Consider the following 24252-nt stretch of genomic DNA (forward strand, 5'->3'; position numbering starts at 1 on the left):
ATTCGCACTCTGCACCCATGGCCAAACCCCTGTGCTGGTTTTTACATTGGAGCCATTTGAGATTTTGTAGTTTTTTTGCATACAAATATTTTATGCAATGCCATTCACTACCCCTGGAGAAGACAAATCCTTGTGGCAGCCATGGTGAACGTCGGAACAGAAGTGACAAATTGTGTATAGATCAGCCGGATGGGTTGTAAGTGTGAAAAAGAACCCTATCATACTGGTGAATGAGGCCCTTTAAACTCTCACCAGCCCAGTTTTATGGGTAAAGTGTTAACACATGGCCAGGCTTATTGCAGTAATGGACAGGACAGAGTTAAAATATCCCTATTCCAATAGGGTATCATTTTCACACCAAGATTTTTCACTCATTATCTAGTGTAGCCATTACACCATACCATTATAGTGGAAGCAGCAGAAAGCGCCCTCTAGTGGATTGCTGGCGGTATGTCAGTTGACAAACTGAATTTAAGAAGGCATACTGCGTGTGGAGTTTGACATCCCAGTAATGTAGGGCATAATTTTTTTTTCTCAATTAAAATCCACACACAATTCATTAGGTAATTGAACAAAACTATTTTAACAAAAAAGGTAACATTCCTTGTTATTAAACCACACCTGAAACTTGTGTCTACTGTATAACAAGACTGCTAATGCCACAGGTATTGCCAATATAGATATACAGTTGTGCTCATAAGTTCATATACCCTAGCAGAATGTGATTTTCTGGCCATTTGTCAAAGAATATGAATGTTAAATCAAATTTTTCACTCATGATTAGTGGTTGGGTGAAGCCATTTATTGTCAAAGAACGGTGTTTACTCTTTTAAATCATAAAAACCAATAGAAACGACCCTGAGCAAATGTTTACATACCCCAGTTCTTGATACTGTGTGTTGCCCCCTTTAACACCAATGACAGCTTGAAGTCTTTTGTGGTAGTTGTGGATGAGGCTCTTTATTTTCTTAGATGGTAAAGCTGCCCATTTTGTTGGCAAAAAAGCCTCCAGTTCCTGTAAATTATTGGGCTGTCCTGCATGAACTGCACGTTTAAGATCTCCCCAGAGTGGCTCATTGATATTGAGGTCAAGAGACTGAGATGGCCACTCCAGAACCTTCACTTTATTCTGCTGTAGCCAATGACAGGTAGACTCGGCCTTGTGTTTTGGTTCATGGTCATGTTGGAATGTCCAAGTACGTCCCATGCGCAGCTTCCTGGCTGATGAGTGCAAATATTCCTCCAGTATTTTCTGATAACATGCTGCACTTTCAAATGCCTCCTTATTGTACATCTTGAAACAACCACACCACTTTTTTTCAGAGTCCTGTATTTCAGCTGAAGTTATTTATGGATTTTTCTTTGCGTCCCGAATAATTTTCCTGGCAGTTGTGGCTGAAATTTTTGTTTGTCTACCTGAATGAGATGTTTCCACAGAATCTCTAATTTTTCACTTCTCATAGTTTGGCATTCTCAATTGCATGGATATCTTTATATCCCTTTCCTGTTTTATACAGTTCAATTACCTTATCCCACAGATCAATTCTTTTGCTTTCCCCATGACTCAGATTCAAGACACGTCAGTGCAGCACTGGATGAAAGATGCAAGGGTCTTTCAGGAGACCAGAAACTCACTGACCTCACACACACACACACACACACACACACACACACACACACTGATTACAAGCAAACAGATCACAGGTGAGGATGGTTACCTTTAGTAGCCACTCAAACCCGTTAGAGTCAACTTGTGTGCATATTATGAGGCCAAAAATCACCAGGTTATGTAAGCTTTTGATCAGGACCATCATGATGATTTAAAAAAAGAGTAAACAGTTGTTTGACAATAAATAGCTTCACCCAACCACTAACCTTGAGTGAAAGAAAAGTTTGTGAGTTATCATTCATATTCTGACAAATGGCCAGAAAAATCACAAATTCTGCTAGGTTATGTAAACTTATGAGCACAACTGTAGTTCTTCAGATATGTTTCTCTGTTTCTCTATTTGCTGTAGTGTTCTACTAGTGCTAGAACAATCAAATTCTTCCTCTTGAATCCCTGTAATCATGGGTCCTCAAACTGCGGCCCTCCGGATGTTGTGAAACTACAAATCCCAGCATGCCTTGCCACAGTTTTGCTATAAGGGAGTTTTAAAACTGTGGCAAGACATGCTGGGATTTGTAGTTTCACAACATCTGGAGGGCCGCAGTTTGAGGGCCCATGCCTGTAATTTATTCTGATATGGACTTTCAACCACCAAGAATGCCTACTTGTCATGCAGAATAGAGAGTTTGGTGCTTTGACCCAGGGAATGCATTTTCTTATCATAAATGTGAACAGGATCTGCCCTAAAATATACAGAGTTCTAAGTCTCGTAGCCAGCGGAAGATTAAAACATTTAGAAGAAACGGTACTTGTGTACTTTCACGGCTACCATCGCATGCCATATGTAGTGGCATGCGATGGTATGCGATTTTCCCGTGTTAATGCATTTTTGATAAAATCGCATGCGATCGCATCGCATGCGATGTCATTTTTCACAGAAATTATGGACATGAGTTGACATCATGTAAAATGCACCCCAAATGTCATTTTTCACACTACCACCCCCACTATCAACGCCAACCCGAAGCGTGGCGAGCGCAGCGGTACGCGTCCTACGACCTTTTCATACCCCCACTATCCACGTCAGCGTGGAGTTGAGCATAGAAAGTGTGGCGAGCGCAGCGAGCCCGTATCACAGGTATCAGTGTCCCCTCGCTGCGCTCGCCACACTTTCTATTCTCAACTCCACGCCGACGTGGATAGTGGGGGTATATAAAAAAAAAAAAAAAAAAAAGGAAGAAGGTCGTAGGACGCGTACCGCCGCTCGCCACGCTTCGGGTTGGTGTTGATAGTGGGGGTGGTACAGTGTGAAAAATGACATTGGGGTGCATTTTACATGATTTCAACTCATGTCCATAATTTCTGTGAAAAATGACATTGCATCGCATGCGATCTCCTGCGATGCGATTTTTCCCTGTACGATGCACATCGTGGGAGCCGTGAAAGTACAGTACCAAAGAAACTTCTACCTGCCAAGTAGGCACTATTGTATAAGTGAGCCATATGTGCACAAGCATAAACTCTTGGATACCTTCGAGAACCACTGATCTAGGTCGACAGCCAACTATATATTTGAAGTTTACATTACTGAGAAGAGTTTGTAGGTAATTGTATGTTCAATGGAGCACCTCTTCCATCCCAAAATAATAAAGGCATGTTGGCCACGGTTGACTGAAACCGCAATCACCGTTTCAGCTGTAGACTAATGGAGTTTCTCCAGAAGATGTTAAAGTTAGTTACTTAAAAGCAGTTAGTGCAACAAATACATGAAATACTAGAAGACTCCAAGCATTATATCCTTTTTTTATTACCAAAAAAAGTGCCTTAAAAATTACATATTTAGTAGTGGAGGATGATGGTTCCAAGCTGCAAGACAAAGTAGATTGAGTTAGTGGCTGAGCAGATAAGTCCTGTCCACAAGTTCTCAAACTCTGTCCCCAGGATCCCACACATACGGAGTAGTACCAGTGAGTAATGGGTACACCTCCTAGGTGACCTGGGTGGGGTCCTGAGGACTGAGAACCCGCGTCTAGACAGTGTACACAAAATGGTCATTGACACTATTGAAGAAGTTATGTTCTACCACATAAAAAAACAAAAAACAAAAACGCACTTGCCACACCCGGAATGGCCAGGAGGCTCCTAAATATAAAGTTGTGCTCCTGACAAGCCAGAAACCAACGATTTGCAGGGAATCCATTCATATTGGACTTGCAGCACATGAAACCACTGGCAATATGGTCGCTCAGCAACCATATTGCCAGCAATATGTGCTTAAATTGCCCCCGTGTGTACACAGCTTAACAGGCCACCTCACAAGAGTCACCACTGATGTTACCACATCTGGATTATAAAGTATTTATAGATTTCAATATGCTCCAGCATAGTACAGAAAACATGCACTGTTAAGATAACTGAGGCCTGGAGTTTTTTTGGTTTTTTTTTTTTACCAGTCATACATTACCACCATATGTTAATACAAGTCCCCCAGCTAGTTTAGCCTGAATTACCCAAATGCTGCTCTAAACAGGTCAAGTAAAGCTGCCAAAACCGTATAAGATCTACCAGATACTTACAGTGCATGTGTCATACTATTCACGTTAGAAGGAAAATCGCTCTGGAGGAAACTGATCTGTGCGCATCACTGGATTTTACACTACGCCCTGGAAAAACAGCCAATTCCGTTACTACAAGAATTATGGGACATGTACATTTATATAACTTGTTATATTGCATGTTTCACTTAAGTAGCAGGGGGGGGGGGGGGGGGGGGGAGGGATTAGACTGAAATCATTGTAAATAAATGAGTTTTTGAAAAACCCCAAACTTGAACTTTAGAGTCTCACTCAAATATTTGCCCCAAACACCTGTTCTCTGGGGTAACCCAAAATATTTAGTGTACAATAGATACTAAAGCCATCTCAGATTACTCTATTACTCCTGCCAGCCTCAACCACCCCATAGGAGTCTACTGGCGGGGTAGAATGCAATGTTGCCATAGTTACCAACTTCCCGAATGTGATGCATTCCAGTGATTGGCCCTTTAACTACTTGCCCACTGTAGTCTATCAGCTGCACAGCAGATGAAACCAGCTGGTTGCTCCCCCCCCCCCCCCCAGAAATCTCCCCAGCAATGGCCCCTGCACATTTGTAGTCAGCAGGTTCCTTTTAGAGACTATCCCTGCAGTTGTTCATTAATGCATCCCACCAGAAAAATTGCATCCTACAGTGAAACCTTGGGCACTAATATTATTCCAGATCACATTGGAAAGGTTACACCGTTTCTTTCCAAGCTTCCCTACAGTCAGATATCAAAGTCCTCAGCGTGAGAATTTCATGGTTGTAGAGCATGTACAAAAACAATACGGACTATACCTTGCCAAGTTTATGGCCAATAACTTTTTTTCTTAACCTTAAATTAAGGTATACGAATTGAAACCTTCAACTATACACCACATACCCAACAATCACATTCCACAGTGGTGAAAGGAGTCATTTAACCATTGTGGGTGGGGTGCAGAGCAGACTGACTTGCATATTAGTAACAGATGTCTGGTTTCCTCCTCCACCCCCAAGACACTGTCCCACACTGTCAAATACTGGTCTTTGGTTGACCAAGTTACAGTAGACATACGACAAATAGCCCTTACCTAATCTCTGCTTGGTAGGTATACAAGCGCCACTTCCTGTGCAGACTGGGTCAGAGGACAAGTTGGAAGCATCACAAATAATCACATCGCAATGGAAATAGATCTGTTGGAAAAGGGAAGAAGTAAAAAAAAAAAAAAAAAAAACATGGACATCAGCCAATGCGTGAGCAGGAGTGCACGTGAAGTCTTCTCTGATTGGAGAGTTCCTTCTTCATGCCTATTGGCTGGGTGAATATTGCCAGGGAAGGAATACAGAACTTTGGCATTTTAGCATGAATATCTACTTGAGTCTTAATCAGATTACACAAATGTTCCGATCATCCAGTGTATACGCCAGATCGCTGGTTGTGCACGAGTCATCAGCAACATTCTATCGGTGCTTCACGCAGCTCAATCTGAGGACATTGCGGTTTAGTCCCATGCTTCCAAACCTACAGAGGGCCAGGTTTGGAAAGCCAATGCATGGACCAGTTTACTGTACTCACCTCTCCCATGTAAGGCTGGTTGTTCTCCAGAAAAGTAAAGGTTTTTACTTCAAATCTCTTGAAGTGGGATGGAAACTGTACTCTGGAATCTGCAGTCACTTTGTGGAAGATGGTCTGGTAGGGCTCATTATAGTCACAGCTGCAAGGCAAAGCATACTGTATATATAGTTATCAGCGCATACCACCAGATATGTTCCCAATACTAGACACAGCATTAACATCAGCTGCTACTTGTAGCTAGTGGTGTATATTGTATTTACAGAAGTGGAGCTGTCCAGAACCAGATTCTTGCTACCTTCTTGAACAGGGGTGGCCAAACCAGTCCTCGATATCTACCAATGGTCCACCTTTTCCAAATCAGCTAGCTGGTGCACAGCTATAGTCATTACCAAGACCCCTTTCAGACAGACATACACAAAACACTTTTATTTTCCCCCCTCCCATGAACACACATAGACCTGGGACTAACGAATATCTAAAAGGGTCTACCCGGGATTTCACTCCCGGATCCCAAGCACCTACAATTCACCCAGGTCTCTAAAATCCAGGGATCTACCCTGAGAGTTCACTAGTAGGTCTGAAAGGGGTATAACTGTCACATTTTCAAACATGCTGCAGTCATTCCTACTATAGATCCACAGGTTGCCGGAGACACTTAAACGGTTAGATCTTGACAACAGATTTGGCCACACCTGTTGTAAATAAAGTAAAAACTTGGATGTGGTCTATAGTAATCATATTCTACTTTAGCCAACACCTTCTAGACTGTAGCAAGAATCTCATTGTTCTGGATATCGCCACTTCGGTAAACCTGCAGTTTAGTAATTATACCCCCTGAAATACAAAACCTCATCTCACACCCAGCATGTTCCAGAGTCTCACACTTGTATGCAGCACTACATAGTTAAAAAAGGGAACAAGTTGAGACTTCAAAACAGAAGTACAGAGCCAAATGTTTGATACCCAATGACTCTGGATGCTTTGGCAAAAGACCTACTGTACATTAGTATAGAAAATAGTTAAATACCCAAATGGTTGGCTGTCTCCATAGCTGTTACCACTTTGAAACATTACAGGAACTCAACACCAAGCTACAACCCATGCACGCTATTATGACCTCAGGGTAATTTTTAGGTTAGGGGGCAAAAAAAAAAAAAAGCTACAGGAAGACACACATTTGTCTGTTACAGTTACTTAGAAGGTTGAAGAGCACTTTTTCTAGATCAATGTAGTCCAATTATTAAAACTGTATTAACAGTGCCAGTACCGCTTCTGATCTGTAGACAGCAGACCACAGTGTTGGTCCTTTGCCCACCATTCCAGGCTATTCTGGATTTCCAGTGCAATAGGGAGAGGGCAGATGTCATTTCACCTGTTTATGATAATGGGCCACGCGGGAAGGCTGCTCATCTCAGAAGTGGGTGTAGCCCAGCAGCTGTCCAAGAACAGCTCCAACTGTGGATCAGAGCTGTACAGGAACTCAACTTCAAAGTGCAGGGCTTCCCTTAAGTACTTCACAACTGGATAATCCATCTCTCCATAGAATGTAGTGTAGGTACTGTCTAGGGAGCAGGAAAACAAAACAAAAAGTTAAGCCTACAAAAAGAAACCCTACATTTAATTGAGACTTCAGCATGCACATAGCGTATCAATGATCTTCACAATGTAACATCAGATATTCACGTTGGACCAATAGGATCTCCTGCTTGAATATTGCCATAAGCTATAGCAATGCCCTGCCCTGTTGGGTGTTCCATCACCTGAATAAAGAAAGGTCTACATTATCCAGGTTCCAGTTTCTAACAAAGCATTTAGGCTTGGGCTATAGCACCACACATTGGTTCTCATGGGTGGGGTGCCAATATACAATTCCCTCATTTAGAAAGCCGCCTTCAAGAATCTGCATTGCATAGTATTAAACATTTGACTATAGCACTTTTCGGGCACTATGTATGAAATAGAAAAATGTGGTAAAACCCCCATTATCTGTGTTTTCAAATGCATTAAAGCCCTACCGCCAGGGCTTGGCCCGTCTCCCCACCTGATGTCCGGGCAGCCTTCTGTTGGGATTCCCAGACCAGTGACCACTTCATCCCTAGCACCAGAACATCCCCCTTCAGGGTGCAGGGAGGGCTGCTTCGCAAAGGACAGCTCTTATATGCAATTAGTTTGGCAAAGGGCAGTTCTAGCAATGTTAGTACATATGCAATTAGTATCAATGCGATTTGTCACGGGGTGTAATACAAATGCTTGGTGCAGCCCACTCTTAAGGAGGTGGAAAAACGTGTTGGCATATTATCTACCAATCAGTGCTTGTAGGCTCAGAAATGCCAAGACCACAGGTGGAGCTAGTGAGAGTTCTAAAAATTTAGAACAGGCGGAGAAAAAAAAAAAAAGTTACCTTTACTTAGTCTCAGAGTCAGATCAATGGAAGCGATTGCAGTCTGGCCACTGGGTGGTGGGTTGTTATCATAAGCATAGCTTAATATTAAGGTTCCATTAATGCTGTAGTCACATGTAACATTCATGCTGTAGAGTAGTAAGTGAACAGTTAGCATTGACTTGCCCCTCCAGAACATTAACAGACTTCACTGTGGATTTACGCAACGTTTGTGGGAAGAGCGCTACATCTAACAAAAATACAAACAAACACAAAAGGTGTTCCTTATACATCTGGCAGCTACTGATGAGAAGCGATCTGTATGGAAAATCGCATGAAGTCATTGTCTACCATATGGGGGCAAATTTCAGTGTTGAAGGACTAAAATGCCTGGCATTGGATTCTTGCTACAGATCAGTCACTGATCATCGGCTTTCATACACATCGATGCTTTTAACTGCACCCTGTAGAAGTTTCTCTATTACTTACACATAAACGAGTTTTCCAGATGTAACACTGTAGTAGGATATTTCATTCTCATAAATCATCAGGTCTTGTTCAAACTGAAAAAAAAAAAAAAAAAAGTGTATTATTGGATTCCACAACAGCTTGCCAATACACCAGGTTCAGTTTCCAAGCCACTTCCCCATCTCCAACATCAGCCCCACCCCCTGCTGCCAGATCCAAGTTCCGCCACCAGGTGACATAAGTTACTGGGAGGTCAGACATGGCAGCCAGGATTGACTGGTAAGCAACTGCTGTTGTAGCGCTGATGGAACGCTGTTCCGCCTTACTTTAACCCCATGTCCTTTCTTTGACACCATACACCAGTGGTGGCTCCTGCCTTTAGACTTAAGGGGGGCTGCAATTTCCTGGGTACTGCTCATTGCAAACAGTCATTATTTGCAGGTTACTAGTTTGATTTGCTCTGTACCTGTGTTTGTATGCATTTACTTTAAATAAATGATGTACTCATATGCACACAAACACAGGTACAGAGCAAAATACACACTTTTAATAACTTTAATATTAAAGTTCACAAAATTATACTCCAAAGATCTACACAAATATTATTAAAGTAAAATAAACTTCCATGCACCTCTCTGGTGCAATCCATACCTTCCTTCAGCTGCATCACACTGAGTGACTCACTGAAGTCTGGGCATGCTCACTGCTGAGGAATTGCTTCTGCTGGGCTGCACAGACAGCAGCCCATGGAAGCACTGTAACTCTGGCGATTTGCATAGAATGACTTCCTGTTAGAAGCTATTGCTGTCATCGCTCCATGTACTGGCAGCCCAAGAGGGGGAGGGGGGGGGGGGGAAGTTTCCAGCTGTGTGTGATGAGCAGTAGCAGCTTCTAATAGGAATCTACTACATGCTGAACTCCTCCCCACAGAGTTTGGCTGTTGCGGTGTCTGCCCTGCTGCTTCATGGAGCCTGGTGAGAGGAGGTTACCAGCGTGTCAGACACAGACAGCCAGCCAGCACCAGAGCTCTGGTAGGATTTTAACTGGAGGTGCTGCATCCCTATAGCAGGAGCCGCCACTGCCATATACTTACATTGATGTTGCATTTAATAAGTTAGCTACCAGTTTCTCTGCCAAATCAATGTCTGTCCGAATTTACTTTAGAGTTGAAGGTTTAAGTGACAGCACCCATGACACTCCTCATCCGATAGAATGTTTATAGATGTTGCTCAGTCTCCATGGCAGTTGGGCTAATGGACAATTTAGATAAAGGGGAAATAAACAACCTCAGGGATGGTCTTACCTGACTTGTGGTGTCACAGGAGTCTGCAGCGAAGGTGAAATGTGCCGTGTTGTTGTTAAAGTAATCCGGACCACATTTGGGGTCCCTCAGGGTCAGCAGAGACATATTCATGTCAGGTAGGTTGCTTACTTTCTTTACTGTAACTTCTATGGTCCCATTTGGAAAACAAACTGGGACCAGCAAAAAAAAAAAAAAAAAAAAAAGAAGTTATTTGAAAATTGTGGGTTGTTCCCTACCAGTAAGTTATGTTGAGTCTTCTTCTATGGGAGGTGGAAGAAAGAAGGGGTGGGGGCTGCAATAGATGGCCAGGCAAAAAAATAAAAAAAGGTTAACATCTCTTTAGCTTACCAACTGGATTTGTTGGTACATCACAGGCAAGAACAAAGTTATACAGCGTGGCTCCACCCCGATCTTTTATGGTCAATGGTATTATTGTTACCACCTGACCCCCAGTAACCACCTGGAAGGAGAAAAAAAAAAAAAAAAAAATATCAGATTTTTACCTGATAATGTGTTTTCCTCTACTCCACCATGGCAGCCATCACTTATGGGTTCTTCCCCTATGGGGTAGCTTTGGAAAGGAAAAAAAAAAAAAGACGCCCCTTCTCCAGAAAAGGCTCCTCCTCCTCTCTGTGTCTTTCGTTTCTAGCTCTCAAACACAAATAGTTAATCGCTTACAGAAATCATAACATCTTTAGGGTCGGGAACTATGCTGCCATGGTGGAGTAGAGGAAAACACATTATCAGGTAAAAATCTGATATTTCCTCTACCTCCCCCATGGCAGCCATCACTTATGGGAAATGCCCCAGCAGTTCAATTCTCACTGGGCCGGGTACATAATCCAATCAATTAATTTAGAAATACAAAAAAAAAAAAAAAAAAAAAAAAACAAAAGAACAGATTTTTTTTTTTTTATATTACCGCAGATCAGACCTTTCTTCCGAATTTGGCATCTGCCGACGACATGACATCTACCCTGTAGTGCCTTGTAAATGTGTGCACGGACGACCATCCTGCTGCCTTGCACAGATCTGATATGGAAGCCGCCCCTTTCTCTGCCCATGAGGTTGCTACTGCCCTCGTGGAATGTGCTTTCAGATCTTCTGGAGGTACCCCTTGCTTGCTTTGTATGCTTCTGCAATGCAGCTTTTTATCCATCTTGCGATTGTTATTTAGGAAGCTGCCTCCCCCTTGTTCTTCCCCTCAGTTAGTACGAACAGATTTTTTGTCTTCCTAACCTTCTTTGACCTCTCTAAATAAACTTTTAATACTCTGACTACGTCTAGTTTGTTCAGCCTGTCTTCTTTCGCATTTGCGGGCTTTGCACAAAAAGATGGTAATATAATCTCTTGATTTACATGGAAATCTGAAACTACCTTGGGTAAGAACATGGGGTTCGTCCTCATTACAACCTTGTCTTCAAACACATTCATAAACGGTTCTTCTGCCCAGAGGGCCTGTAGCTCTGACACCCTTCTGGCGGACGTTATGGCCACCAGGAATGCCAATTTCCATGACAGAACTCTTAATGAAATTTCTTGAATGGGCTCGAATGGATCCTGCGTAAGAGCGTTGAGAACTAGGTTTAGATCCCATGGAGCTATAGGTTGATGAAAACGTGGCCTTATTTTCTTGGCCGCTTGTATAAATCTTTGAATATATTTGTTGCTCGCGATATTGATGTCCAACATGGCTGATATTTGCACTTTCAAAGTGCTAACCGCTAGTTGTTTTTCCAACCCCTTTTGCAAAATCTCTAAAATAGTCGGTATCTGCTCCGGTAATCTCTTATTTTCCTTACACCAGTATGTATACTTCAGCCAGACTTTGTAATAAGATTTGGAGGTGGATGTTTTCCTGGCTTTCAGTAAGGTATTCACCACCTGCTCCGAAAACCCTTGGCCTAGCAGCGCCCTGGTTTCAGTAGCCACGCCATCAAGTTCCAATCCTCCGGTTGGTGTCTCTTTACTTTGCCTTGAACCAGTAGGTCTGGTCTTTTGGGGAGTTTTCACGGTCCGTCTACTGCCAGACGTAGAAGCTGCGCAAACCATGCCCTTCTGAGCCAGTACGGCAGGATCGCAATCACGGTTACCCCTTCCTTTTGTACCTTCCTCAGGAACTTTGGTATTATCAGGAATGGAGGAAACGCATAACCCAGTTCCTTCGGCCAATCTGCCGTCAAAGTGTCCCACTGCTCTGCCTGTGGGTCCCGGAATCTGGAAATATATCTGTTGACCTTCCTGTTCTGGTATGTTGCCATGAGGTCTATCTTTGGATTGCCCCATATCCTCGTTAGTGTCCTGAACACCTCTGTGTTTAGGCCCCATTCGCCTGGTAGACACATTGTCCTGCTCAAGCCGTCTGCCACTACATTTTCCTCGCCTGCAAGATACACTGCCCGTATATCCGTATATCCTCCACGTTGTTTTCCGCCCAGGCAAACAGTTCTTCTGCTTCCATCATCATGTGCAGGCTGTGAGTGCCCCCTTGTTTGTTTATATAGGACACCACAACCTGGTTGTCTGACCTGACTACCACTTCTCTGTTGATAAGCTGGTTCTGGAAACTCTTGCATGCACATAGGACCGCTTTCATTTCTCTGAGGTTAGAGTGTTTCCTCTTTTCCTCGTGTATCCATGCTCCTTGAGCTGTCTGGTCTTGACACACTGCTCCCCATCCTATCATACTTGTGTCCGTGGTAATCACCACCTGAGTCGTCTTGGCGAAGGACCTTCCTCTTTCCAGTCTGCGACTGCATGACCACCACCTTATGTCCTCCTTCGCCCTTCTCGTTAATACTATCCTTTGTGTTAGGTGATTCCATTCCACTGTGATAGGAAGCATCTCTGAAGCTTTCTGGTATGAAACCTCGCCCATTGTACCGTCTCCAGAGCCGATGCCATGAGCCCTAGCATTTTCATGCACAACTCCGCCGATACGACAGACTTCCCTAGTGTAGATCTCATTGTCTGTACCATGTTTTGCTGTCTTTCTGGACTTAAACTCTCTCATATCTTGCGTATCCAGTATCACCCCCAGATACTTTATCCGGTTCGTAGGTTCCAGCTGGCTCTTTTTATGATTTATCAACCAGCCGTGTTCTGTCAGGTATTGCATTGTCCTGCTGTTGTGTTTCATAACTAAGTCCCTTGTTTCCGCCATTATCAATAGGTCGTCTAGATATGGCCAGACCACTATCCCCTCTCTTCTGAGGTTTGCAATTACTACAATCAGTACCTTGGTAAACATCCTGGGGGATGTGGCTAACCCAAACGGAAGTGCCGTGAACTGGTAACTTACTCCTTCGATGTAAAACCTCAAAGACTTCTGATGTCCCTTGAATATAGGTACATGTAGGTATGCATCTTTGAGGTCTATAGAGGTCAGGTATGAACCTCTTTTTAAGTCTGGGAGTATACTCCTCACTAACTCCATTGAACGACCTCACTTTTAGAAATTGATTCCGTTTCCTTAAGTCCAGAATCGTCCTGTAACCTCCGGATGCTTTTTGGACCACAAAAAAGCGGGAATGCCAACCTATCCCCACTTGATCTCGGGGAGTTCTTATCACTACCCCTTGATCTATCATCTCCTTTAGACTTGACAACAAAGCTTCTTTTTCTGACGAGTCTTTTGGTATGGGGGATTCTGTAAAAAAAATTCCTGGAATCTTCCCGAACTCCAGTTTGTATCCTGTCCTTATTATTTCGAGGACCCACTTGTCCGTTGTGGACCTCTCCCAGGTGCTTATATATATATCTCAGCAGCCTGGCTCCTACCGCCTGAGACTTGGCGTCATTGTGAGCTTTGTCCTGCGGCAAATCTATTTTCTCTTCCCCTTTGGGAGCGAAAATTTGCCCTTGACGACCAATTACTCCTGCAAAATCCTCTACCTGGTCGGTAGCTTCTCGCCTCTCTATATTCTTGTGGTTGGTATTTAACTGACCTATTCACTGCCGTTCTCTTGATCACTTTCTCTTGCGGGAGCCAAACCGATTTCCCTCCGGATATCTTTGTTATAATTTGGTCTAGCTGTGCTCCAAATAAATAGTCGCCTTGGAAAGGAAGTGACAATAACTTCATCTTGGATTGCACGTCTGCCGCCCAAGGTTTGAGCCAGAGTGCTCTCCTAACTACTGTTGCTGTAGCATTCGCCCTTGCTGTCAGCCTCATCGTATCTAAAGATGCCTCACACAAAAATTCGACGGCCAGTTGTATATTTTGCACTGTTTTCAGCATGTCTGACCTTCTTAGAGCGTCCATCATATCTGCTTCCAGTTGCTGGCACCATTCTCGCAATACCCTGGATGTGGTAGCCATAGAAGCCGCAGGCTTCATAGCTGCCCCCAACGTCAGGTGCTGTTTCCTCAGCCCCAGCTCTACTCGCCATAGGATCTTTAAATAGGTTTGCGTCCTCGAGAGGCAAGGTCGTCTTTTTTGATATCCTTGCTATCGCTGCGTCGACTTTAGGAACCTCATCCCAAGTGGACGTCTGATCTTTAGGGAATGGATACATCTTCCCTATCTTTGCAGGTACAGTGATCTTTTTATCCGGATGTTTCCACTCATCCGACACCATATCCTTTAATGTTTGAGATAAAGGGAAAGTTTTCCCTTTCTTTCTCTTATCCCGGAACAGAAGCTCTTGGAGTTTCACCTCCTCCTGCGTGTCTTCGATATTCAGGGATTTGTGTATCAATGTTAGGAGGTTTTCCACCATGTCCGCATTGAAATCACTTTCTGATTTATCTACCACCAGATCTTCAGCCTCATCTGCTGCTGTATCTGCCATCTCATCCCCAGATTCTGCCGACGCTTCGCTTACTCTGGAGCGACTTCTCTTCCCTGTACTTATTGCCAGATCTTTTTTGGCCACAAAAGTGTCGGCAAGAGCCGTCTTCAACATGTCGACCAACCCCGACATCTGTGATAGGGGTAACAACTGTGGGGTAACAACTGTGGGGTTTGCATTTCTCGCATACACTCCCCATGTATTTATCCGGCAATGATAAGTTGCACATAAGGCATTTAGCCGTGTGCATTTTCTTGTGTCTGGATTTCTCTCCTTTATCCTTGCTGTTATCAGATCTGCATAACAAGATATAATTATCAGCAGGATCTATCACCTTCATAACCATGCTTCAAAAATAAAATATACTCCTTGTGGCTTACCCTGACTTCTGACTAATCTGCCTCCTCTCTTCCTCCATGTTTTGTACTGACCCTTAAGGCTGTCTACAAACAACAACATACCTATATCAGGTTATTTGTACAGTATATAACAAAAAAATCCCAAATTCAGTAGTGGAGCCAGAGGGTACACTCACCACCTCTTGAATAACACCGCTCTCTAGACCGTGGAGCTGCTGCCTTCGTTGGCGGTACAGCGTTCCCACACACTTCCTCCTTTTTAAAGGAAGCGCCTTCCGCGTGTCACGGGCGACCGCGTCATCCGAGGGCGCCAGCGCTGCGTCCTGACGTCACCGCGTTAGACGCCGACGCCAGCGATCACCGCGTCAGACGCCGCGTCACCTACAGCGCCCATAAGGACGCGCTGTCCGGCCGTGCCGCGGCCTGCTTGTCACCCGTCTGCCGCGGGTGACGACGTCCGCCCGGATTCCGGGCAGGAGACCTCCACCATGCCTCCTTGGACGCCACCGCTTGTTAGCCGCCCAAACCTGAGGACGGCATGCGGCTTCCTGAGGTTTCACCAGCCACCTGGTTACTTTGTTTCCACCTGGACGCTCAAGGCGACGGTGGGAACCAGATCTACTTCACAGGGTAAGCCACTAACAAAAAGCCACATGCTACCCTCCTGGGAAAGAAAAAAAAAGACAGAGAGAAGGAGGAGCCTTTTATGGAGAAGGGGCGTCTTTTTCCTTTCCAAAGCTACCCAATAGGTGAAGAATCCATAAGTGATGGCTGCCATGGGGGAGGTAGAGGAAAAAAAAAAATTTGATATGCATACCTTTTCAAAATATCCAACAATGATACTTGGGTACTTATGTATTAGCAGGGTGCCCAATTAACACACGTATGGCACCGTAGGAAAATCACATTGCGTATGATTTTTACATGCAATGCGATTTTCCTATGTAATTTATTCACTGCTCTGGTCACGGCCAGTGCGATGAAATCGCATACGATTTTATAGGGTGCGATGCCATTTACTTTACTATACAATTGTATGAGTTGCAATGGGATTTAGACACCCCCCCCCACTATTTACGCCACCCCAAAGAGTGGCAAACGCAGCGAGCCCTGCGAGCGCAGCGGTACGCGTCCTCCCGATCTTTTCATACCCCCACTATCCACGTGGAGTTGATTTCATATAGTGCGCTCGCCACTGATGCGGAATACATACAACGTAATCCGCGTCGCCACACTTCGGGCTCGGTGGCTCGCCACACTATATAAATTCAACTCCACGCCCACGTGGATAGTGGGGGGGGGTATGAAAAGTTCGGGAGGACGCGTTCCGCCACGCTTCAGGGTGGCGTAGATAGTGTGGCCAGAGAGCAGTGAATAAATTACATAGGTTTAAAAAAAATAATAATAATAATCGCATGCGATGTTCTTACACAGAATCCTGCTAATACATAAGTACAGATCCTTGTACGGTCCTTTAAAAGTTTGAAGACTTGTCAATGGCTTGGATGGGGTCTGAAAGTTATAGATTAAAAAGATAGTGCACATCATAAAAGGTTATGGATCCCACCATTTACACTGGTATGTACCTAGAACTACAGTAGCATTAGAATTGTAAAGGACCACCTTTACCGATAACAGCAGTCCTTTGGGAAGATCGAACTGTGTCTATGACCCAGGAGACTGATGCAGCAGCGGCTGCTGGGAGGGATCTGGCTGGATCCCTCAGGAGCAGAAGGAACCATGCGCTTTTGTTAGCCCATGCCATCTAATAACAGGGCATACCAGGTGCAAGCTCCCCCGAAATTACATTCCAGAGTTTAGTACATTTGGAAACTAAGCAGAAAGTCTGAAAAAAAAGCATCCTATTTGGGCTGCGATTTTGATGCTTATACAGTGTACCTCAAGTCTGCTGAGATAACATAATTAAGGAAGGTTCCGATAAGAAGTTTTATATTTAGGAAAATTAACAAGGCCGGTGTAGATAGGCTAGTCCGATAGGTAGCGTGATCGGCCTCAGACTATAGGAACCAATAGAGAGTCATTGGTGGAGACCCTGTACATACATGGGTGCAGAATCTTAAGTACCAGTGGTCTTGCTCCAAACCCCCCACAATGGGGTTTAACTACGTCCATCATACAGGGCTTGGCACCCTTCCTTGGGGACTCTTATTGGCACAAGAGAGAGTCCTTGGAGCAGATGAGTCAGACTCACGGACACAAAGTGGTTTCAGACTGGAGCAGGAAGAACAGAACTTGGCTAGACAGGTTTGTGTAGACAACCCATTCCAATGTGTCCCTCACTCCTGAAATCAATCCTGAACCCTTCCACCAAGTGCTAAATTGCTGGGATTTAGAAGGAATCCCCTGGCGGGGAATTTATTTAATCAAGTGCCAGCATATTGCTGTATTTTACAGGAGGATACTACTTTAAAACAGTTTACGACTCTTGTACAATTACAATACCTGGTGCACCATACAGATTCCCAGAAGTTACCTGGAAATCAGATTTCAGAGACAAAGCTTACAAAATAGATACGTGTCCTTTACAAACCTCATTCATGGTCAGTTCAGATGATGCCGGCACTTGGAGCGTAGTATGAGTATTATTGGCAGTCAGTCCACTGCTTGAGGTCACTTGTTTATCTCCAATATAAATGCCCCAGTCTGAGCTCAGATTACCAATTGTGACGGTCAGTGAGGAACCATTATGAGCACAAGGTCCAACAGAAGGCAGGGCTAAAAAACAATGGCGTTAAGGTCGCTTCACAGAGGAAAAAAAAAAAAAAAAAAAAAGGCATGGCTGAGAAGAGACAGGCTATCTGTGGCATAGATCAGTGACCACCGCATAGTCTCCAACCTTTGTATCTCCAAGCTGCCAAAGCACTACCCCCCCCCCCCCCCCCTTCAGAAAATAATAAAAATTATACTCACCAGGGGAGATGAGAGCTGGGGTATAGGTAATAGGGGATGGGAGAGCTGTAAAGCGGGGTTTACTGCCAGGGAGAAAGTTCTAGTTACTATTTTTTTTTCCTGTATTTTATGTCAAGGGTGCATGACCACTTCTCCAATAAGGCCACACCCACAGAGAAACCCCTGGGCCCAGCCAGCCTCTGTTGCCCTGGTTCTACCAAATATAAAAACTTGATGAGGGTAGGTTGCAGAGATGTACTTGGGTTCCTTGTACTACAATTGATTTTTGAGGGACATAGGCCCTTACTCAGATCTGATCAAAGTACAAATTTGTTCTCGAAATGGGCAAAACCATGTGCACTGCAGGTGGGGTAGATGTAATATGTATCTAGAGAGTTAGATTTGGGCGAGTTATTGTTTCTGTGCAGGGTAAATACTGGCTGCATTATTTTTACAATGCAATTTAGATTTCAGTTTCAACACCCCCCACCCAAATCTAAAGGCCCCCATACACTAGCCGATTTTGGCCAGATCAGTCGGATCTGGTTGAAATCGGACCAAAATCGGCTAGTTTTGATGTCCCCTCAGATCCGATGCGCGGTCCCGTGCGCATCGGATCTGCGTCGGGTGGTCGGACCTGCTGTACGTCCGACCACCCGACTTGGGACCTAGTGGGGCGGCACGGCGGGGAGGGAGCAGGGGGGGCTGGGGACGCTGCGGGGGACACAGGTGGCATAGAGCCGGGCAGGGGGAGCTGTCAGTACTAAAAAAAAAAAAAAAAAAGCCCATACAATGAATGGGCCGTCTGATTGGCTGAGCGCTCTCTCAGCCAGTCAGCAATTGGCTGAGAGGGCGCTCAGCCAATCACAGGCTGCCCATTCATTGTATAGGCTTTTTTTTCTAGCACTGACAGCTCCCGGCTCCCTCTGCCCGGCTCTATGCCGCCTGTGTCCCCCGCAGCGTCCCCAGCCCCCCCTGCTCCCACCAGCAGCCCTGGCCTGCTCTGTAGCCCCCCCCCCCCCGGGTTTTTTACATGTGATAAATCGGCCAATCTAATCAAGCTCCCCCGGGGAGCAGCCGGGGAAGCTCAGGGGGAAGTCGGGGGCGACTTGTCCTAAGGACAAGTCGCCCTAGTGTATGGGGGCCTTAACTCTCTGCACAGGTTACATCTGCCCCACCTGCAGTGCACATGGTTTTGCCTATTTTGAGAACAAATTTGTACTGCAATCAGATCTGAATAAGGGCCATAGTTTTGGCCATGATTAGAGGCAGCTGTTCTGTTTTAAGTTTCTAACAGAACAGCTCATTAAAATTATAGGGTATTTGTGGCTTGAATTCTCTATATTCCACCATAAGCAGATTTCACTTTAATATTGCATTTGGGGATTTTTTAAATAGCCAATTCAGTTCTAACCAGTATTATACAGATTTGCTTTTATACTGTATCAGTTTTTATTGATTTGTTCATGCATGATTGTCACCCAACCGCCAATCATTTGCTCCAAACGGTTTTAGCTACAAATATTTAAATAGAACCCACCATTTGTTCATAGGGACACCTAGCCGGAACCTTGGGTGCTAATTAGGCCTCCTTACCGAGTCCACTGTTCTGGAGAGCCATCTGCTGGTTGGAGACCCAACATGAGACAGCCTGATGTCACCAACAGCCATGTACCATCCAGCGGCAAGTGCCAACATGGTTGCTGGACCTCCAATATATTTAGGAAACAGTTTTAATTAAAGGTGGATTCCAATTCAAATATTTAACAGCTTTTAGAAGCTAAAAGCTAAACAAAAATCCTCCGACAGGAGTTACTTACGGATAAAACAGACGATTGTGGCAGAGGAAGAGAAGGTCTCATTGTACGGAATAATATTAAATCCAAAGACAACATTCAAGGTAAACAGTATGCCGTCTGGGAAAGTCTGAGGAAATAAAGTTATGCTAGATCGCTTCAATAACGAGTGTGATACTGAACAGTTTGGCAAGAGCCATAAGGGTGTAAATATACCTACAGTCAATACATTACTTATCCATGTTGGATAATGGGATGTAGTTAGCACCCAGGACATGGGCATGTGTGCAGTTAATGTTTTTATTAACCCTTTGAGTGCAATCTGTGAGATGTTCAAAATAACAGCATCGCTCGCATTTGTTATATAAATGCAAGTACTTGCTGCACATACTGTGTACATTGTGAGATGTGCGCGGTAGCATGGTAAAATCGCACCGTGCGTGGGCACTTTAAAAGGGGTGTACACACGGAGCAAATTTGTGCTATTTTCTAAACAATCTGACTAGATTGCTTAGAAATTAAGCACAGATCTGTGTGTATGCTCCGAGAGATTAAATATCTCTTGCTAACTAAGTCAGTGCATGCAGTCACAAGCTAGTCAGATTGCTTAGCAAATGACTGCAAATCTCTGTGTGTACAGAATGAGAGATACTGATCGCAATCTCTCATTCTGAACCAGTACCCTGCCTTTTTTTGCTTAAGCAAAATTGCTTAGCACAAACCTCTGCGTGTGTATGTGCTCTCCAGGGGAGATCTTGACACCAGAAAAATTGCTTAGCAAAATTGCTTAGCACAGATCTCTAAGTGTGTATGCCCCTTAAGAAGTCTCTCCAGAGACTTGAAAAATCTGCACTCACATGCAGCAGAACGCATTAGTTTAAGATACCCATCACCCACTTGTATTGGACTTTAAAATCCTGGGTGGTTTTATTTTTATTTTTTTAATATACCAGTCAAAGTTGCTGGTACAGTTTTTTTAATCACTTCTAACTCATTTAGCTTTAATATACCCAATTTACACCACTGACGGCAGCACTTCTTGAGGAAAGGGAAACGCCACCAGTGTCGTCTACAGAGGTGCCTGGGACCACACCTCTTTTGCCGACTATTACACAAGTTGCACATTATACCAGGGTGTCATAGGATAGAACACATTGAAACCATTACAGCTGGACTATTTTCCATCTGGTTGGATATTTTATTATATTTTAAGTCAAGCATAGGTTATTCCGGTTTTAATTTAACCCTATACTAAGTGTACCCAATATATCAATGATATATTTACACATGGTCATTGATCTACCATCTTTTCTTTGATAACGCCTAAGAAGTCTCTCTGGAGAACAAGTTAATGGTGAGGTCCATATGAGAGATTTGGTCCCTTTATCCTGTAGTTCAAGTCACATCAAACAAATAGAGAGCCACATACCTCCATGGACACATGAGGATCAAGGAATGGAACTTTAAGAATGAAAACCGAACTCCCGTTGGGGTGGATTTTTGTAGCAATGGGGTAGCTGACATTAAGGATCTGCGGCACACCGCCAACAGTCAGGTTCACCAATGTAACGTCAGGAAGGAATGTTCCAATTGTGACATTAAATATTGACGTTACTGGTATGGTATCTACAAAAGAAAGGAATGTTACACGCTGCCACGTTAAACAGTATTGCTTCTGTGAAATCTCTTACCATTGGTTATAATAGGAGGGCGACGTTCAAAGGGCGTAGAGATTTCTTTAATAACGGTGTACTTTGTTATACCCCAGGCATCATCCACCCAGAGATTCTCAAGGAACGGATTGATACTGTAGGTTATGCCATGTTCTTGATTTACAACATGACTCTGGAAGGAGAATCAGGAAACTCAGGTTAGGCTCAATGTATCTGAACAGCCTGATGTACCCATCCATAGATAGAGGGTACATTTCATTACCTTATAATATCCTCCTTCAGCGCCCACCGGGATGGCCACTACAGTGGCCTGGCTGCCATCCGTAATATTATACTTCCTGGAGAGTATTTCCCCAGCTGTTAGATTCTGAAGGTCAACACCAAACTGAATCTGGCTGCTCTGGGTTATTGTTGCACCAATTAACAGTGGAGCCATGTTCTTTGGGACAGTCCATGTGATATAGCCACTTTTGAAAGTCACACCATCTGAAGAAAAGATGGGCTTATAAATGTCAGCATCCAGCCATGTCACTCAATTTACTGTCATTGTACTTTGTCAGCCAAGAAGTTCCCAGTTCTAGTCTGCAACTCTGGATTGCCATTATACTGATTTTATAAGCAACATTTTGACCATTTTGTTGATTGGTGGACTAAACAGTTTCCTATTAGGACAGGGCAATCCCTTTGTCTTGCATCTCAGTTGACCCTAGTCTTTAATTTCAGGATCGATGCATATGGTCTATTTGGAACATGTTAAGATTAGTAGGCAGCCAAGTTACTCAAATAATGAAATCTTTAAGACACCTACACAACCTTTGACTCCAACCTTGCCGCTTATAACCAGGGCCAGCCCTCCCGTTACACGGAGTATGGCGCCATAGTAATCAGGGAGCTGACAGTCTTCATCGCTGTCAGCACCCTTATTCCTATGGTGCCTTATTGTGCACTGCTTCAAAAATCAGTGATAAACTTGACTAGTTCAGACAAATCTAGTTTAAATAAGAGGTTACAGTATCAGTGGCTTATTCAAACAAAGTTGAATGCAGACCTCAAGCAAGCCAGCCATTAATTCTGTACAAGTCACATGACATGTCTATCAAGAAGGGTTAATTGAAAGGACCCTGAACTATGAAGTAGTGTCCAACTAAGCTAACTATCTGGCATTACATACATGGTAAAAAGTTACTCACCAACTGGGCAGGCTACTGCATGGTCCACCAGGAAAATAAACCACCGTTGTTTGTAGAATAGTGTGGCTCTTAAAGTAGAGAAGGACACGCCACCAAACTGAAAGATTAAGATGTAACAGTTGGAAGTTGTGTAGCTATAGCTAAGAGAAGCCAAGGGACATAAAACATGAACAAGTCAGGTAAAAATAAAAAAATAAATGATATTGTTAACAGCTCAATTAGCTGACAACCATAAACATTGCTCTCTAATTTAGAAAGAGAATTAGCCAGTGCTGTCTCTAGAGGAGAGGCTGCAGTGCATAATTCAAATAGGAAAGCCACAGCAACTGCCAGTGAGTCAGTTTGGAATGACAGTTTGTGTGGCTCCGCCCATTAGAACCTTGAACTGGGCTTCAGCCCCACTATACTTAGTCATCACATTCACTACACTTCAAATAAAACACGCTTGCCTAGACAAAAATAAGGTCATCATCCCGAGTCCATTACCTTTTGAAACACAGATTCGCTGGAATTGTAGGGAGACCTCAACAGGGTCCTGGATTCCGTTGTATTAATACCATAGCCAATATTCTGCGCCCCATCGATAATCATGGTGGTTTTTAAATTTGCAGTCAGATGGAACACCACTTGCCAGACAGACATGAGTCCACTGACAGCCTGGGAAAAGTCAAAGGTAGTCTTCAAAATTAGGATTATTACACAGCAGAAGTCACCCGTAACCTTAAATGGTATTTTACGCTAACCAAGCACTCAACCATTAGCAGAACAGTGAGTTTAGTTGTGCAGCTAAGCAAACAGATAGCAGGACTGTAGAACTCTGAAGGAATTCAGTCTTTAGGGATATTAGACATCCAACTATATAATCCTTTACTGCCTAGACTAGCTCCGCATGCTCACGTATGATTTTATTGCATTTCATCTATATAGTTACTAGTCAGCTAAAGCATAAAAAAACCATATTTACATTGACTGCTTAATGAACAATGCCAATTGGCCAATTTGTACAGTAGTAATTGCTGAAGTTAGTGTCATTTAAGTGTCTATTTAATTTAGGAATGTTACCGCTGATATCACAACCGCCTCAGTCTTGTTCATATGGTTACTGCAAAAGTAACCCAAACAAAATAGTTAATTTTAGAGCTGGAAATGGCTAAAGACATGTTAAAATTCACTAAAGAGGGGATTTAATAGTTATCTTTAAACTAGCGCGTTAGATTAAATTTAATCTGGATCTGTACCCAGTAGTTAAATGTTCCAACATTAGGACAGCATTATTTGAGCCACTGCCCTGGCAACAGGATTTAATAAGCCAATAAACTTGTTTGTTACAGCAAAAAGAAACCATTGGTTTATTGACCAAACTGTCCCCAACGATGACTAGGCCCTCGCTTAGATTTTGGGTCAATTCATAGTTACCTCAGGGATTGCAGATGACCAGTCCTCAGGCTCGTCTTTAAACACTCCTTCTGAAATCACTGGAATCTTCCGCCTGACTGATACCTATTCAATACAAGGTACATTTTAGTATCGCGTCTAGGAGAGGAACAAAAATGATCCATGATTACAGGCACAGGGAAGAACTTTATAGTCCCTGTAAGGCGCTGTGGAATGTGTGCGCTATATAAATAATCCATGT

General features: G+C 43.7%; 1 protein-coding gene across 1 annotated transcript in view; it reads right to left on the reverse strand.

Moving 5' to 3' along the window:
• Positions 1–3392: 3392 nt before the first annotated feature.
• LOC146064750 (uncharacterized) overlaps positions 3393–24252 on the reverse strand; it is a 35311-nt gene continuing 14451 nt past the window's right edge. Inside the window, exons 6-22 of the mRNA XM_083178582.1 lie at positions 24033–24116; positions 23103–23273; positions 22617–22713; positions 21689–21912; positions 21445–21598; positions 21183–21379; positions 19778–19883; positions 17599–17783; positions 10244–10355; positions 9896–10065; positions 8614–8687; positions 8146–8273; positions 7117–7306; positions 5745–5883; positions 5260–5362; positions 4186–4272; positions 3393–3475 (exon numbers count right to left, since the gene is read on the reverse strand). Of these exons, the coding sequence (XP_083034708.1) occupies positions 4205–4272; positions 5260–5362; positions 5745–5883; positions 7117–7306; positions 8146–8273; positions 8614–8687; positions 9896–10065; positions 10244–10355; positions 17599–17783; positions 19778–19883; positions 21183–21379; positions 21445–21598; positions 21689–21912; positions 22617–22713; positions 23103–23273; positions 24033–24116 (2202 nt within the window). The 3' untranslated portion in view covers positions 3393–3475; positions 4186–4204. The remainder of the gene's footprint in view (positions 3476–4185; positions 4273–5259; positions 5363–5744; positions 5884–7116; positions 7307–8145; positions 8274–8613; positions 8688–9895; positions 10066–10243; positions 10356–17598; positions 17784–19777; positions 19884–21182; positions 21380–21444; positions 21599–21688; positions 21913–22616; positions 22714–23102; positions 23274–24032; positions 24117–24252) is intronic.

This window comes from Crinia signifera, chromosome 3 (assembly GCF_055691185.1).
Source record: "Crinia signifera chromosome 3, ASM5569118v1, whole genome shotgun sequence".
Classification (NCBI taxonomy): Eukaryota; Metazoa; Chordata; class Amphibia; order Anura; family Myobatrachidae; genus Crinia; species Crinia signifera.